This window comes from Chrysemys picta, chromosome 17 (genome assembly GCF_011386835.1).
Source record: "Chrysemys picta bellii isolate R12L10 chromosome 17, ASM1138683v2, whole genome shotgun sequence".
Taxonomy (NCBI): domain Eukaryota; kingdom Metazoa; phylum Chordata; order Testudines; family Emydidae; genus Chrysemys; species Chrysemys picta.
In genome coordinates, this window is record NC_088807.1 from 23,182,910 (window position 1) to 23,199,358 (window position 16,449).

A 16,449-nucleotide genomic window follows, 5' to 3' on the forward strand; every position below is an offset into this window, starting at 1 on the left:
CGGGGTTAGGCTCTTTGGCCCCGCCACCTCCTGGGGCCGCACCTCTGAACCTCCAGGCCGCCTGGCTCCCTCCGTGAGCCCCCTTGGGGGGTCCCCTCACTCTGACCCCCCCCAGGGCCACCACCCCCAGAGGAAGTGATCCCCCCGATCTCCAGCCTGCAGGGACTCTCAGCCAGCGTAAAACAGGAGGTTTATTGTACGGCTGAACCCAGCCCAGGCAGTTCTCAGCGGCCTGGGGCCTGGCCAGTCTCAGCCCCGTCCAGCTGGGTCTCTCCAGTTGGGGTCCAGACCCCTCTTCATCTCCAGTCCAGAGCGAGCTCCTTGCAGCCGACCCCCATATCACCTCCCCACAGCCCCTCCTCCGTCCTGTGTCTTTGGTCCCACGCAAACCCATCACCGGGCTCCTCTCTCGGCCGTCCTTTGTGCTCCCAGTGGCCTGAACCTGGCGGGCTCCCGGGTCATCGGTCGCTACGTTACCCAGTGTCCAGGCTGCTGGGTGAGGTCACATCTGGGCCTCGGAGAATACAGCACCCCTCCCCCACCGCCTGGTTAAACATGCAGCACACGGGGGAAACTGAGGCACGCACCGCACTTACACAAAGCATCCAAAAAATCCCCCACTTTGTCACAGGGAGTGAGGGGCACCGGCAGGGGTGGGGGGGAGCCCAGGGCTGGGTGAGCAGGGGGCTGCGGGTCGGAAGTGAGGGGCACCGGCAGGGCTCGGGGGAGCCCAGGGCTGGGCGAGCAGGGGCTATGGGTCGGGAGTGAGTGTAGAGCCCCCATGGCAGAAGTGGGCAAACTTTTTGGCCCGAGGGCCGCAGTGGGTTTCAGAAATTGTCTGGAGGGCCGGCTAAGGGAGCCTGTGCCTCCCCAAACAGCCAGGCGTGGCCCGGCCCCCACCCCCTATCTGACTCCCCCCGCTTCTCGCCCCCGACGGCCTCCCGGGGACCTCCACCCCATCCAACCCCCTCTTCTCCCGGACCGGCCCCCAGAACCCTCACCCCCATTCAACCCCCCTGTTCCCCGCCCTCTGGCCGCCCCCACCCCATCCACCCCCCCCCGAACTCCCCTGCCCTCTATCCACCCCTCCCCCGCTCCCTGCCCCCTTACCGCGCTGCCTGGCACACAGGTGGCTGGTGGCCGACCGGCTGGAGCCAGCCATGCACCGCGCAGCTCAGAGACCGGCTCAGGGCGGCTCTGCCCAGGAGCTCGCAGCCCCACTGCCAGCGGTGGGGGCGAGCTGAGTCTGCGGGGGAGGGGGGCAGCGGAGGAGGGGCTGGGATAGCTTCCCGGGGCAGGAGCTCAGGGGCCGGACAGAAGGGTCCCCCGGGCCGTAGTTTGCCCACCTCTGCCCTATAGCCCCCACCAGCCTCAGGTGATGAGATCCTTCCTTCGCCCCCAGCGCCACCCTGAGGCCAGCCCTGTCTGGGAGAGATGGGGTTGGGGTCGCTGGGACCACCATACACACACACAGCCGGCGCTCCTGCCCCGCACCCCATAGCGCCCCCTGCTGGGAGAGGTGGGGCTGGGGTCGCCGGGACCCCCCCCACACACAGCTGGCGCTCCTGCCCCGCGCCCCGTAGCGCCCCCTGCTGGGAGAGGTGGGGCTGGGGTCGCCGGGACCCACACACACACACACAGCCGGCGCTCCTGCCCCACACCCCATAGCGCCCCCTGCTGGGAGAGGTGGGGCTGGGGTCGCCGGGACCCACACACACACACACAGCCGGCGCTCCTTCCCCGCACCCCATAGCGCCCCCTGCTGGGAGTGGTGGGGCTGGGGTCGCCGGGACCCCCACACACACACAGCCGGCGCTCCTGCCCCGCGCCCCATAGCGCCCCCTGCTGGGAGAGGTGGGGCTGGGGTCGCCGGGACCCACCCACACACACACAGCCGGCGCTCCTGCCCCGCGCCCCATAGCGCCCCCTGCTGGGAGAGGTGGGCCTGGGGTCGCCGGGACCCACCCCCACACACACAGCCGGCGCTCCTGCCCCACACCCCATAGCGCCCCCTGCTGGGAGAGGTGGGGCTGGGGTCGCCGGGACCCACCCACACACACACAGCCGGCGCTCCTGCCCCGCGCCCCATAGCGCCCCCTGCTGGGAGAGGTGGGGCTGGGGTCGCGGAGCTCAGATGGAGGATGGGGGCTGGGACATTGTTTCTTCGGTGGTTTCAGTTTCCTTTGCCAATGGAGGGGGAGGGGAACAAGAGGATGGACCCCAGAACTGCCCCCACCCCAGAGTCCCCCTCCTCCGATTCTACACCCCCCCCCCCTTCTATTCCCCCAAGGACTCCCCTGGCCACAGCACCCCGCAGTGTCACCCCTCGGCTTTCAAACCTGCCCCCCGCCAATAAAGCATCTCTGAGTGTCAGGGGCCCTCTGTCCGTCTGTCCGTTGGCCCCTGTCCAGAGTGGGGGAGCTGCCCAGGGGCCCTGTGGGTTGGGGGCTGGGACCCAGGGCCTTTCGCCTCTAGGGAGCGTCTTTCCCTGCTGTAACCCATAGACCCCACTCTCCTCACAGAGCCGAGGATAGAACCCAGGTGTCCTGGCTCCCAGCCCCCATCTCTAACCAGTCAACTTTGGGGAAGTGGGGAGGGTGCCATCCCTCCAGACGTTCTTAGGAGAATAGATGTAGGTCATTTATCCAGACATCTCAGTCAGCATGTAGTGAGGGGCACCGGCAGGGCCGAGGGGAGCCCACGGCTGGTCTACCAGGGGCTGCGGGTCGGGAGTGAGGGGCACCGGCAGGGCTGGGGGGTGACTAGCGCTGGGCTAGCAGGGGCTGCGGGTCGGGAGTGAGGGGCACCGGCAGGGCTGGGGGGGTGACCAGCGCTGGGCTGGCAGGGGCTGCGGGTCGGGAGTGAGGTGCACCAGCAGAGCACCGTGGGACACAGCTGCCTCCTCTCCAGTCCCTCCCGTCCCGCCCCCCAAAGCAGGAAGTACTTGGTGCTCCCCGTCCCCACCTATCTCAGGAAAAGCTTCGTTCACAGGCTGGGGGTGGGGTGAAGTTACCGGAGTCCAGAGGATGACAATAGAAAACAAAAGTCCTTTAACGTGACCGACAGCCAACACTTATCAAGAGTTACCTGCCCTAGCTAATGAAGTTGGACTTCCCTCCCTGCTGGGGATAGAACCCAGGAGTCCTGGCTCCCAGCCCCCATTGCTCTCACCCACTACACCCCACACTCCTCCCAGAGCCAGGGGGAGAACCCAGGAGTCCTGGCTCCCAGTCTTCCCACTCTAACCATTCAACCTTGCGGATGGAGATGGCCCCATCACTCTGGACGCTCCTATGAGAAGTTGTCTGATGTAGGTCATTGGCTCCTCTGTGTGGGCTCTGAACCCCGCCAGCCCAGCTCCAATCTCCGCCGATCTCCCCAGTGCAGCCCGCCCCGGCGGGTGGATCCCATTTGCAGCCCATAGCCAGCGTCTGAGCTCCTTTAGCCAGTTGTCCCACTCTGCAGCGGGGAGAGATCGGCGTTGATCCCGATCCACTCGGGGAGGAAGGCGGCCTCAGGTTTGAAGATCTTGAGGAAGGGGGAGTCGGGGAGGGTGTAGTTGGCCAAGTAGATGGTCTCTCCCCCAGCCAGGTAACCGGCCCAGATGCCGAAGGTCCCGATGGTCATGATCGTGTGGTTGCAATGGACCAAGAGAGCAAAGTCCCTCCCCGGTGACGACTCCTTCCCGTCCCCCGAGAAATACACGTCCCCCCGTGAGGCATCGATGTTCTCCTGGCACCACTCCATCCCGTTGCTGGTCACCACGAAGACCGGCTCCTGGTACTTGGCCCGGAAGTAGCCCATGGCCTTCTCCAGGTAGGCCTTGTCCGCCACCACCCCCTTCCAGTGCTCGGCCATCACCTGGACATAATCCCCCCTCCGGACATGGATGCCCACGTAGGTCACGTTCCGGCGCTGCCCGCGCAGCCCGGCCAGGTACTGGTTGGCCTCCTCCTTGACGTGGTCGTGGAAGGAGAATTCCTGGAGGATCTCCTGCCGGAGGTGGTGGTAGAAGGTCCAGGAGCAGGGGTAGCCCGTCAGCCGGACGTATTTCCCCTCGATGTGCCTGTACTCCTCCGACATCCAGTCGTGGAGCTCATAGTCCTTCCATGGGATGCTCTGGACCATGTCGCCGGGGATCACGGGCAGGGTGATGCGGAAGAGCGGCGCCAGCTGCCGGTGCATCTCTGGGAGGATGTAGGCCTGGCGCCCGTTCATCTTGGCCAGGGCGTAAAGGGTGGCATATTCCCCCATCTGGTTCCCCAGGCGCCCGAGGGAGTTCACGGTCCACATGCCCCGCTCCGGGGGTGAGGGCTGCCGTGGGTCACTGGGAGAGGGGATCCTCTGCCCCTGGGGGTGGAACTGGCTCTGCAGATGTAGGAAGGGGGCGATGCCCAGGACAACCAGCAGGTACAGGAAGATGAAGAGGAATTGCCGTACAGAGACCCAAGAGATCAGGGATTTCATGGCTCTGAGCCGCTGGGGGGCACGATCCTGGCCTGGGGGGAGACGGAGCAAGAATTACAGACCTGCCACAATGGGTCTCATTCTTATCTGCACCCCAAGCGTTGTGACCAGCGACTGCCAGGATAAGGGCATCGGAGGATGGTGGGAGCGATGGGAAAGAGTGATTGGGAACAGGAGGAGAAGGTTGGATGGATGGGAAGGTAGGGACAGTAAGTGGTTGATGGATGGGAAGGTTGACAGGGTGGCTGGACGAATGAGAAGATGGTTTGGGTGGAGGGGAAGTCAGGGGGTGGGTGGGCAGGTTGGGTGAGTGTCTGGATGGATAGGTGAGAAGAGGGTGATGCGGCCGGGTGGCCGTGAGGTGTGTGTGGCTGGGGGTTCAGAGCAGGTCTGGAGGCCAACGGTAAAACCCAAACAAGATGGTTGTGGGGGGCCTAGCTCAGCCCCACAAGCCATTATGAAGACGCCGGTGTCCAGAAAACATATCATGTTCCATGATCCCACAGCCAAACAAGGGGCCGACCGCCCAGGGCCCATCACCTCAGGGTGCCCCCAGGCACTGGCGGAGCAGAACCATCGCGGGTACATCTGAGCCTCGCCAGTGACATACTTGTGGGGTCGCCAGCTTCACCCTCCTTCCCCCCAGTGCTCCCCCACCAAGGGAAGGAACCCAAAGCTCTCCAGTGCAGATGTTCCATGGGGAAAGCCCAGCTCAGATGCCTTCCCCTGACATTCATCCCCCTTCTCCATCTCCTGTGACCAGCTCCTCAACCTGGGGCCATCCGTTCATGGCCAAAATGACAGCGATGGGACGGGCACGGACAATCAGGGAGCTATGGCTGTCTCTGCCTGGGATAATCCTCTGCAGTCCAGCTTGGGAATTATTTAGCGTTTGGTTCATGGCAATCGGCATGGGGAAGGATGGAGTCAAGGGGAGAAGGGTAGATGGGGGATGGGAGGATGGATGGATGGATGGATGGGGAGAAGGGTAGATGCGGGGATGGATGGATGGATGGGGAGAATGGTGGATGGGAGGATGGATGTACAGATGGATGGATGGATGGATGGATGGATGGATGGGGAGAAGGGTAGATGCGGGGATGGATGGATGGATGGATGGATGGATGGATGGATGGATGGGGAGAATGGTGGATGGGAGGATGGATGTACAGATGGATGGATGGATGGATGGATGGATGGATGGATGGATGAATGGATGGATGGATGGGGAGAATGGTGGATGGGAGGATGGATGGATGGATGGATGGATGGATGGATGGATGGGGAGAAGGGTAGATGGGGGGATGGACAGATGGACAGCTGGGTAGAAGTGTAGATAGGGGATGGGTGGATGGATGAATGGGGTGAAGGGAAGATAGGGGGATGGATGGATGGATGGACGGGGAGAAGGATAGATGGGGGTGTGACAAAGTGGGAATGTTCTTAATGTTTTCTCTGAATACTGTGTGGATGACTCAGTTTCCCCTAAGCATTTCTACGTGGCTGGGGAAAGAGAGGGAGGCCCAGACCCGAGGTCTGGCCTCCTTGGTCCCAAGATGGACCTTAGGGGTCTGGTCAGGGCCGTCCTTAGGATTTATGGTGCCCTAGGCGGGATTATTAAACTGGTGCCCCTATGCCTGACTTGCTCTCAGCAACACAAACCTAAGCTGACAGTATTGGAAAACTTGCCACATGCACTTTATTAAAAACAGTTTAACTTAATTAAGCCCACTGGGATGCTGGTGGACTAGCACGAAAGAAGTAGCGCTATAGAAAAACTTCTGATTTATTGACAGAATGAAGCAAATAATATAATATAGCCGTGCGTCTGTGACCTTGAGCTAATGTGAAGACACCTCCCAAGGCGCTCCGCCCTGACGGAGACACGGTAGAGTTGGAAACCCAGGTCATTTTTACAAAGCCACTTTTTAGTTTTAAATGTATCATGGGCATCAGTTACAACTCTCTATCAACCTTCTACTGTAAATAGATCAATGGCATTATCCGGTTTAATAAACTGGGTTTTCAAGCAGTGGGAAAATAGAGCCTAGTTTTACTCCTAGGTAAAGCACAAAGTGACCGGAATGAAGTCAGCACCGAATCATCTCCTCTAGATGAAGGTAGCACAGATATGTTACCGAAGTCCTATTGTGCCTTATTTCTCTTTGGAAAGACGCGAGCCGTAGCAGCACATTTTCGGCACTGCCAGAAAGACAGGATAAATCACTGCCCCTAAAGTGCCATCAGAAACTGACATTTTCACAGCTCTCGCGTGATCTGCTACACAGACTCTTCCCAAGGAAGTGTCCCTGGCCTTTTTAACTCGTATTAACCATGTATTGACTTTATGAAAGTTGGACAAAACATTGTGAAAACGTAAGACATTGGCTGCCCAACCTGTGGGCTGGCAAAAGCTATCCTGACTCACTGGGGAAAAAAAGCAAGAGAATCTTAGTACAACAGATGGTCACTCTAGACACTAGTAAGGGGATGAGATATTACAGTTGTCGGAGGGCTCTATTCAGCAGTAACAGGGCTATAGGAAAGCCAGTCAACATTTTTTGTTTCTCTGATGAAAACTGGCCCACTCCCTGCTTCAAACCAAACCTGTCGCAAACCACTTAATTTTCTGTTTTGGGCTCAGATATTGATTTAAAAAAAATACATTGAAATTGGATTCAGGGATTGTTAGCCAGCATTTTTGGCAAACAAAAGTTGTTCAATGACAATCAGTCCCGCTTGCATGCTTGGCTCACCCCCAGCCTGCTGGGCCCACAGCTGCAGTCGAGGAGGAGATCGGTGGAAAACCGCAGGACCCCAAAATCCACCTCTTGGGGTACAGCAGCAGCAGGCCCTCAGGTCCAATCACACGCCAATGGGCACCGCCGGCAGCCCCACGGACCATGGTGAAGTTAGCCCAGCATCTGATCTCAGGGACGGGGCATCCGTGGAGCCACCACAGCTCATCCTGCCCTGCGCAGCTCCCCCCCGGATGAGAGGGATCGCTGCCAGCCTGGGGGAGAGACGCGCTCCCCAGCTAGGGTGACCAGATGTCCTGATTTTATAGGGTCAGTCACGAAATTTGGGGCTTTGTCTTATAGAGGTGTTGGTGTCACTAGGCATAGCTACCAGGTAACTCAGGGGAGTGGAAGGCCAAAAGTGCCGATGAAACTCTTCTGCTCTGGGCCTACCTGAACCACAGTGACTCCATCTTGTGAACTCTCAACTACTTCTGTGCTAACGGCTGACATGCTGAAGCAGAAATGGAAGGGTGAGCTTTTCTAGCAGACAGCTGTAGTTTTGTTCACACTAGCAAAACTTGTAGAGATAAGACGGGGGAAGACTGCTGCAAACAGGCCTTGCAAGGCCAAGAGATAAGCAGGCGAAGGGGAAGTTTCTAACATTCACACGGTGTACCTGCTGTAACTGTTGTCTGGAAGGGAGGGGTAAGAGGGAGGAACAGAACAAAGGCTCACACAGAAACTGCTTGGAATATAAAAGGGAACATTTGTTTGTATGTGTTGCACTGGATTTGAGACACGCTGGTCTCCTAGTGCCATTTCAGAGCTCTGAAATAAACTTGGCTTGCTTTCTCCCCTCGGTGTCTTTATTGGTGCCAAGCACACCGGGCGACGGACCATTGTTGTCCCCTCGAGCCCTTTAGGGCGGGCAACAGAGGCACCAATTAACCCCACCTAGGGTGACCAGACAGCAAGTGTGAAAAATCAGGACAGGGGGTGGAGGGTTAAGAGCCTGTATAAGAAAAAAAAAAACACCAAAATTGGGACTGTCCCTATAAAAGTGGGACATCTGGTCACCCTGCCCCAACCCCCTGTCCTGATTTTTCACACATCTGGTCACCCTTTCCCCAGCCCTGGCCAGCTGTGTGTGACATTCCAACCCTGGCCAGCTACAAGGAAGTGAGTTACTTTCACTTTCATTCCTCAGCACGCAACGCCCCCCCCCCCACTTCCCCTAGCACCTCACCCAACCCAGCCCTGCCGGAGGGGAGGAGGGAGAGAGGGGTGCTCCGTGGGGGGGGAGTGGGAAAGGGGTGGTGCTCCGTGGGGGGGAGAAGAATGGATGTTATGTGGGGGGCAACAAAGGACACTGCCAGAACCACCCAGTCTGCCTCACCTCACGCCGGGGGGGGGGGGAGAGTCACAATCACAGGTGAGGTCCTTCCCCCACCCCTTCCCAGAGACCCCAGCAGCCAATCCCCTCTCTAGCACCCAGCTGCTCTTACACGCTCCATTGCTTCCCGTCTGTCCGGCGGCGTGTGTGGTGCCCCAGAAGAGCGGTGCCCTACGCGGCTGCCTGCGGCTAAGCACGGCCCTGGGTCCGGTTTCTGGACCCACACGCTCTGTTTCAGTCCGTGGTCCTGTCGGCTAATAACCCTTCTGATTTGCTGGAAGTAGCTCAGCGTCTCCTGGGAGTGGCGACGTGCCTGGTGAGGAAAGTTTGGCTGGGCCTAGGCCAGCGGCTCTCAAACTTTTTTACGGGCGCCCCTTTCACACAGCACGCCTCTGAGTGCGACCCCCCCACCCCCGCCCCGAGAAATACATATAAAAAAAGGTGTTTTGAATTGAACACTGTTATAAATGCTGGCGGCAAAGTGGGGTTCGGCTGGAAGCTGACAGCTCGCCACCCCCCAGGGAACAACCTCCCGCCCCCCCACTTGGAGACCCCCCCTGGCCTAGGCAGGCCTGTTAGCAGCTGGCTTTCCAGGAGCGTGGACGAGGCGTGGCCCTAGACCGGACCAGCGTGGAGACGTGCGACAGGGGAGGGAACGTGCCCGTGTCCGTCGGGGGGACTGACGTGCCCATGGCGGGAGCTACCCAAAGCTTGGTCTGCGCCGACGTACTTAGACCTACTCACCGCGGCGTCCTCACAGCAGCGACTCAACGGCGGTCGCTCCCCTGTCGGCTCCGCCGGCGTGCTGGGAGCACGCTCGGGGGTCGATTCGCCGCGTCTAGACCTTGTGCTTTCGTTACAAGGTCGCATTTTTCCTCTTATATTGAGGGCCTGCTGGGTTGGTGTGAGAGATCATTTACGCAGTGCCAGGCAACAGATTTCGGCTTGCAGGCAGCCATGGTAAGCCACGGTCTTTTGGCTTTTTTAACCTTCTTAACATGTAGGAATGGTTTCAAACAGCAGCGCCCTCATTTCCCCTACCAAGCACCCGTTGGGTTGGCCATTTAAAATGGGTTTGCAATGTAAAAGGAGGGGCTGCGGTTCCTGGGTTAACATGCAGCACAAACCCAACTAACCCCCCTCCTCCCCCCAACACCCAATTCTCTGGGATGATCACTTCACCCCTCCCCCCCACCGCGTGGCTAACAGTGGGGAACATTTCTGTTCAGCCAAGCAGGAATGTCCCCTTAATAAAATCACCCCATTTCAACCAGGTGACCGTGAATGATATCACTCTCCTGAGGATAACAAAGAGAGATAAGGAATGGATGTTGTCTGCATGCCAGCAAACACCGGGACCATACACTGCCATGCTTTGTTATGCAATGATTCCAGACTACGTGCTACTGGCCTGGCACGGTAAAGTGTCCTACCATGGCGGACGGGATAAGGCAGCCCTCCCCAGAAACCTTTTGCAAAGGCTTTAGGGGTACATGAAGGAGAGCTTTCTGGAGATGTCCCTGGAAGATTTCCGCTCCATCCCCATACACGTTAAGAGACTTTTCCAGTAGCTGTACTGGCCGCGATTGCCAGGGCAAATCAATCATTAATCATTAAACACGCTTGCTTTTAAACCATGTGTAATATTTACAAAGGTACACTGACCAGAAGTCCCTTGTGTGCCCTCAGGGTCTGGGAGCATGCCTTGGGTGAGTTCGGGGGTTACCGGTTCCAGGGTGATAAACATATCCTGGCTGTTGGGGAAACCGGTTTCTCCGCTTCCTTGCTGTGATCTATCTTCATTGTCTTCATCATCATCTTCCTCGTACCCTGAACCCGCTTCCCGGTTGTGTGCTTCTCCACTGATGGAGTCAAAGCACATGGTTGGGGTAGTGGTGGCTGCACCCCCTAGCATCACATGCAGCTCCGCGTAGAAGCGGCAAGTTTGCGGCTCTGCCCCGGACCTTCCGTTTGCTTCTCTGGCTTTGTGGTAGGCTTGCCGTAGCTCCTTAATTTTCACGCGGCACTGCTGTGCGTCCCTGTTATGGTCTCTGTCCTTCGTGGCCTTTGAGACCTTTTCTAATATTTTGCCATTTCTTTTACTGCTACGGAGTTCAGCTAGCACTGATTCGTCTCCCCATATGGCGAGCAGATCCCGTACCTCCCGTTCGGTCCATGCTGGAACTCTTTTGCGATCCTGGGACTCCATCACGGTTACCTGTGCTGATGAGCTCTGCGTGGTCACCTGTGCTCTCCACGCTGGGCAAACAGGAAATGAAATTCAAACCTTCGCGGGTCTTTTCCTGTCTACCTGGTCAGTGCATCTGAGTTGAGAGTGCTGTCCAGAGCAGTCACCATGAAGCACTGTGGGATAGCTCCCGGAGGCCAATAACGTCGAATTCCATCCACACTACCCCAAATCCGACCCGCAAAGGCCGATTTTAGCGCTAATCCCCTCGACGGAGGTGGAGTAAAGAAACCGGTTTAAAGGGCCCTTTAAGTCGAAAAAAAGGGCTTCGTCGTGTGGACGTGTCCAGGCTTAATTCGATTTAACGCTGCTAAATTCGACCTAAACTCGTAGTGTAGACCAGGCCTCAGTCTCCAAGCAGTTGTCTGTGAACAGCCCCGTGTGCTGGGACAAGGGAAAGGAGATTCCCAAGCTGTGTGTCTGGTGAAGGAGAATGTGTCTCCGGCTCTTAGTCTGTGGAGCAGACAGACGGTGCCTTTCAGCCGGCGATGGTTGAAAATAGTGCAGTTGTCTCAGAGTCGGCTCTGGATTCAATTTAGGGTGACCCAGACAGCAAGTGTGAAAAATCGGGACAGGGTGGGGGGTAATAGGAGCCTATATAAGAGAGAGACCCAAAGATCGGGACTGTCCCTAGAAAATCAGGACATCTGGTCACCCTAATTCAACTAAAGCCCAGGAAGGGAATGGTCCTAAGTTTGTGTCTACTGGGGAGAATGGCCCTGTGACTCGGTTGCGTCCAGTTAGTGTCTTAGCAAAATCCCACAGAGCAGACGATTCTGGTGCTCGTATTTTGCCTGTTGCTCATGTGCGGCTGGAAAGGGATGTAGCAACGCTGCGTGATCAGGACGATATCTTAGCCAGGGCACAAGGAGAGCATGAAGGTGATTTGATTGTATTATCGACTGACAGTTTGAAAACTTGTAGCAAGAAGGAAAAGATTCCTGAGCTGGTGTGTGGCGAAAGGAAGGAGAACGCTTCTGACGTTTCATCTAGTGAGACTATGAGTTTGCCTGAAAGGGGGTTGGGTAGAAATCCGCCCGATGGGCCAGAGGTGATCCTGGATGTGAGTGAGACCCAGAAAGAGTCTGTTGTGGCTCTGGGAAGACATACTTTGGAGCAAGCCCTAGGTGAAGAGGGTCAGGGCAGAATTTCGGTGAGGGGTGAATTGTTGCTGAGAAGCTCCTAGGGAAAGGAACCCCCAGGGTAATCTGGGCAAGCAGTTTGCTGTAACTGAAGGGTGTGGAAGTGATTTAATCAAGAAAGTTTCAGTTCCTACCAGCCAGAAATGTTCTGGTGTGAAGGGATCCACTGACTTTCCTTTCGAAAGATCCACTGTGGATAGTTTTGAGAAGGTCTCAGAGGGAGTAAAAGCGGTTACGGGATTTAAACAGCCCTACGACCAAGTGGCTGGGTTTCGCCAGCTTGTTGGGGAGTGTGACGAAGTGGGGGGTTGTCTTGTTGTCTGTGGAGTTTCAATGGTTTGCATGCGGAGGGGGTGGGACTCAGTTTCCCTGTGTGTTACTGGTTTAACGCGGTGAGGGGAGAGGGAGTGTGTTTTGCAGAGGACCGGAGAGAGGACGTGGGGACCCAGCCGATGGCCGGGAGGATGGATACCCCAGCGACCGGTGACCTGGCGACCTGGTGACCCGGAGGCCCAGCTGAGGAGACGCAGCCGGTTCTGGCCAGTGGGAGGACAATGGGCTGCAGAGTGAGGACCTGGTGACCTAACCAGCCGGTTCCAGCCAGAGGAGAGAAGCAGGAGGGGAGGCCCCGGTTTACAACCCTGTTTCCCTGGAGAGAAGACAATGGACAGAGGTGGGGCTGGGGCCGGGGATCTCAGATGCCCAGCTGCGAGCAGGGGGGCTCGGGGCTGGAGAGGGGAAGCAGGCAGAGCCCACCTGAATGCAGGGAGACTGGGATATGCTGGGCTGTGGGAGGCCAGGCCTGAGGCCCTGAGAGTTTCCTGTGCTGTGTTCAACTCTCAATAAACCCTCCTGTTTCTTGCTGGCTGAGAGTCACTCCGGTCTAGAGAACAGGGTTGCATCAACCCCTTCGGGGGTGGAGGCCCCGGGGGTCCAGAGCGAGTGGACTCCCTGAGGGGGCCCACGGCAGAGACAGACGTGCGAAGGCTCAGAGAGGTGCGGCTCCAGGAGGTGGAGGGGCTGGACCCCGAGACAGAGTGGACCCCCGAGAAGGGCTGTCGCACTGAAAGGGGCACCCCCCACGGACCGCACAGGGCCAAGAGGGGGCACGATCTGTGAGTCCGTGACAGGGAGACAATGGTGTTGGGACAGGAATGTCTCCATGTTGATTCTGTGAGTGAGCCGTCTGTGCTTCGGGTCCTGAGGACAGATTTGGTTACTGGTGTTTCAGAGCAGAACAGTTTTATGGCTGAACACTTAAGGATGCAGGGGAGACAGGGCCGGCGCGTCCACTAGGCAACCCTAGGCGGTCGCCTAGGGCGGCAGGATTTGGGGGGCGGCATTTTGCCCTCTTCGGCGGAAATTCGGCGGCGGATCCTTCACTCGCTCCGGGACCCGCCGCCGAAGTGCCCCGAAGACACGGAGCGGAAGGACCCCCGCCGCCGAATGCTCAGAGGAGGAGCGCTGCCTCCGAGGGCCGCAAAAACCCTGGTGACGCTCCTGAGGGGAGAGCGAGCAAACTCTCACCTTCAGACTCTTTGAATTTGTGTGATATCTCTTTAAGACAAAGTCCAGCCTTGGAATTGGTAGCAGGGAAGAATTTGAAAGTTAATGTTTGTGTTGATGCAAATTACCTAACTGAATGGGGAAGGAAAGACTTGCTAATAGCTGTTGGCACAGAGGGCACATCCAATCAGCCAGTGAATTCTGTTAAGCAAGAAAAATCAGGGTTTAATCCTTCAGAACAAGAAAAAAAAAAGAGAACTTCCTTTTGCAAAGGGAAGCCACAGGTTAACCCTAAAATGCCCAAACCCCAATGGTAGTGGGCCAAAGGTGTGGCATGACAAACACGATTATAGATGGACACTTGCGATGGATTTGTTGTTGTTGCTAGTGGTGATTTTTGTAACTGATGTGTTGCTATTACCCACAACTGTACAAAGGTACAACGGGCCTAATGTTTTGGAAAATCCCTTGAGCATGTTAAGAGGAATACAGGAGAACACACTTTATATTAAAAGGCCTTGTTAGCCTGATGTTTCACTGTTAATGCCCGTAAACAATCTTGGAGCTTTTCACAGGGGAAAAGACATTCCAGATCTAATGTGCTGTATGAAGGGGGAAACTGAGGCACGCGACCAGATTGCTTTCAGCTAAATGCCAAGATTCCTGTACTATGGACAACATTAATATCTACATTGTCTTGAGGTTTATTGGGTTCCAAACATTTGCAAGAGGTTGTACGGATAAAGTAGCTATGTTCTTTAGCTCTTGGCAAGATCCCATGAGACACACAGGAACCATGCAGCAAGAGCAGACCCAATCCACTATTGTGCTAACCAACTTTCACCTTGAGTTTGTAAAGAGATTCAATCACGTTATTGAACATGACTTTGATAAACCATTTCTGTTATACACGGATACGGCTTCGAACCCAGTACAGGCTGTAGTGAGACAGAACCCAGGCTGGGGAGCTCTTGGGATGCAGGCAGTGATGTTTGTGTCATCCCTTCCTGCATCCATTTTGCGTTGGGGGTGTCACGTTACGAGCGTAATATAACATCTCATTGAAAGGGGACAGGACCCGAAAGAGTTAATTAACTCACAGACTGACCTGACCTATGGCGGAACTGTAGAGACTGGTTAGGAAGATATGTAAATGAACAGAGCTTTGAAATGCAAACCTGCATTGTTAGAAGTAGAAGGGTGGGTTTTTGCTCAGGGCTTGTGATGTAAGCAAACAAGTCTTGTCTATTGCTGTAACTTTAATGCAAAGATCAAAAAGGAATATTAACATTTATCATGATCCTTGAGTGAAATTGTATTATCGTCTCTCTGTGTCTTTGAAGGTTGTGGTAACCTGGATCTGAACTGTTTAATGGATAAATGACCCTGTGCTAATTGCCAGGATGTTTGGGAGAGGGAAAGTGAAGCCTCTTGTTTTCTCGGGCCAAAAGGCTGCAGGAAATGTATAAACCCCTGGGACACAACCCTGCTTCATCTCAGATCCGCTTTGGGTTTCAAGAGGGGGAAGCCTTAAGCCATAAGGATTGAGATCCCCAGTCACTGACCGGAGTCACCCTGAATATGGACATTGGACTGTAACAGGGACTGGCAACCTTATGGTTTGCTGGTGATGGTTCTGCTGTCTGGGTGCATGTATCACTTTTGTATTTCAAGTTAGAAGTATTGGCTCTACACTGTCTGGATTTCAAACTTGGGCTCTGCTTCTGGGTGACAGCCCAGACAATTTGGCGTCCGCACTGCCTAGCCTGCCTGATGGCCCAGCAAGGCAGGCAGGGACATGCCTATGGACAGAAGGCTGAGGGTTTTCCACGCCATGTGATGGACAGCTTGTCCTTGGGACAAAGAAAGCAGAGACCACATGACAAGAGACTATAAAAGGCTTCTGCAACTTCATACCTGGTCTTCAATCCTGCTTCATACCTCTGGAGGGACTTTGCTACAAAAGGGAGCGCTGACCAAAGGACTGAATGACCCGTCCCAGCTGGGGATGTTCCAGAGACTTGATTTAAACCTGCAGTTTATTCCATCACGGCTACAAGCCTGAACCAAGAACGTTGCCATTACTGTATGTCATTGATTTCATTTAAGCAATTCTCGCTCTCATCTCTATTTCTTTCTTTTACGAATAAACCTTTAGATTTTAGATTCTAAAGGATTGGCAACGGCGTGATTTGTGGGTAAGATCGGATTTATATATTGACCTGGGTCTGGGGCTTGGGCCTTTGGGATCGGGAGAACCTTGTTTCCTTTACTGGGGTGTTGGTTTTCATAACCATTCGTCCCCATAACGAGTGGTACTGGTGGTGATACTGGGAAACGGGACTGTCTAAGGGAATTGCTTGTGTGACTTGTGGTTAGCCAGTGGGGTGAAACCGAAGTCCTCTCTGGCTGGCTGGTTTGGTTTGCCTCGGTGTGCAAAGGACCCCCTGCTTTGGCCTGTAACTGCCCTGCTCTGAGCAATTTGTCCTGAATTGTCACTCTCAGTTGGGTCCCACCAGAACCAGCATCGTTCCAGATGGGGAGAAGGGTAGATGGTGGCATGGGGAGAAGGACTGCTGGGAGATGGGTGGATGGACGGATGGGGTGGAAGGGTGGATGGGGGGATGGACGGATCGGGAGAAGCGCACGAAGAGGAAGTTCAGTGTTGGGCTGGACGGACAGACGGCTGGAGGGGTCGGTATCTTTGTTCTGAGAGAGGCCAGGACATTTCTAGGCAGGGAATCTCCCCCCTTCTTACCTTGCTGAGGTGGGTTTCGGGTCCGGGCGCCAGGGGCGGCCGCTCCCGTCTGCTCCTCTTCGGTTTCCCCGAACGGCTCCGTCTCCGACTGACGCTGCCTCACCCATTTGTTTCCTCTTGGACTTTTATCAGCGCTTAAACATTCATCCAGCCAGCTGCTCTCGGGCATGACTCACCCTTTTCCCGCTCCGCCC

The 16,449-nt window shown here is 56.1% G+C and overlaps 1 protein-coding gene across 2 annotated transcripts; it reads right to left on the reverse strand.

Moving 5' to 3' along the window:
* Positions 1 to 3,027: 3,027 nt before the first annotated feature.
* Positions 3,028 to 16,446, reverse strand: LOC101931375 (galactoside alpha-(1,2)-fucosyltransferase 2-like). 2 transcript variants are annotated; one of them, XM_065571032.1, is made up of 3 exons: positions 16,256 to 16,383; positions 15,415 to 15,558; positions 3,028 to 4,499 (listed from the first exon to the last, which is right to left on the reverse strand). In XM_065571032.1, the coding sequence occupies exon 3, from the start codon at positions 4,465 to 4,467 to the stop codon at positions 3,442 to 3,444; it is 1,026 nt and encodes a 341-aa protein (XP_065427104.1). In that variant the 5' UTR covers positions 4,468 to 4,499; positions 15,415 to 15,558; positions 16,256 to 16,383; the 3' UTR covers positions 3,028 to 3,441. The 2 variants fall into 2 exon arrangements, with proteins under 2 accessions (XP_065427104.1, XP_065427103.1); XM_065571031.1 differs by lacking the exon at positions 15,415 to 15,558 and having other exon boundaries at positions 16,256 to 16,446.
* Positions 16,447 to 16,449: the final 3 nt, after the last annotated feature.

Excerpts from the sequence above, each read along its gene's own strand:
- LOC101931375 (XM_065571031.1), bottom strand. The coding sequence starts at position 16,424 with ATGCCCGAGAGCAGCTGGCTGGATGAATGTTTAAGCGCTGATAAAAGT. Across the intron at positions 4,500-16,255 it reads CCGAAACCCACCTCAGCAAG|GCCAGGATCGTGCCCCCCAG; the intron begins GTAAGAAGGGGG and ends GTCTCCCCCCAG.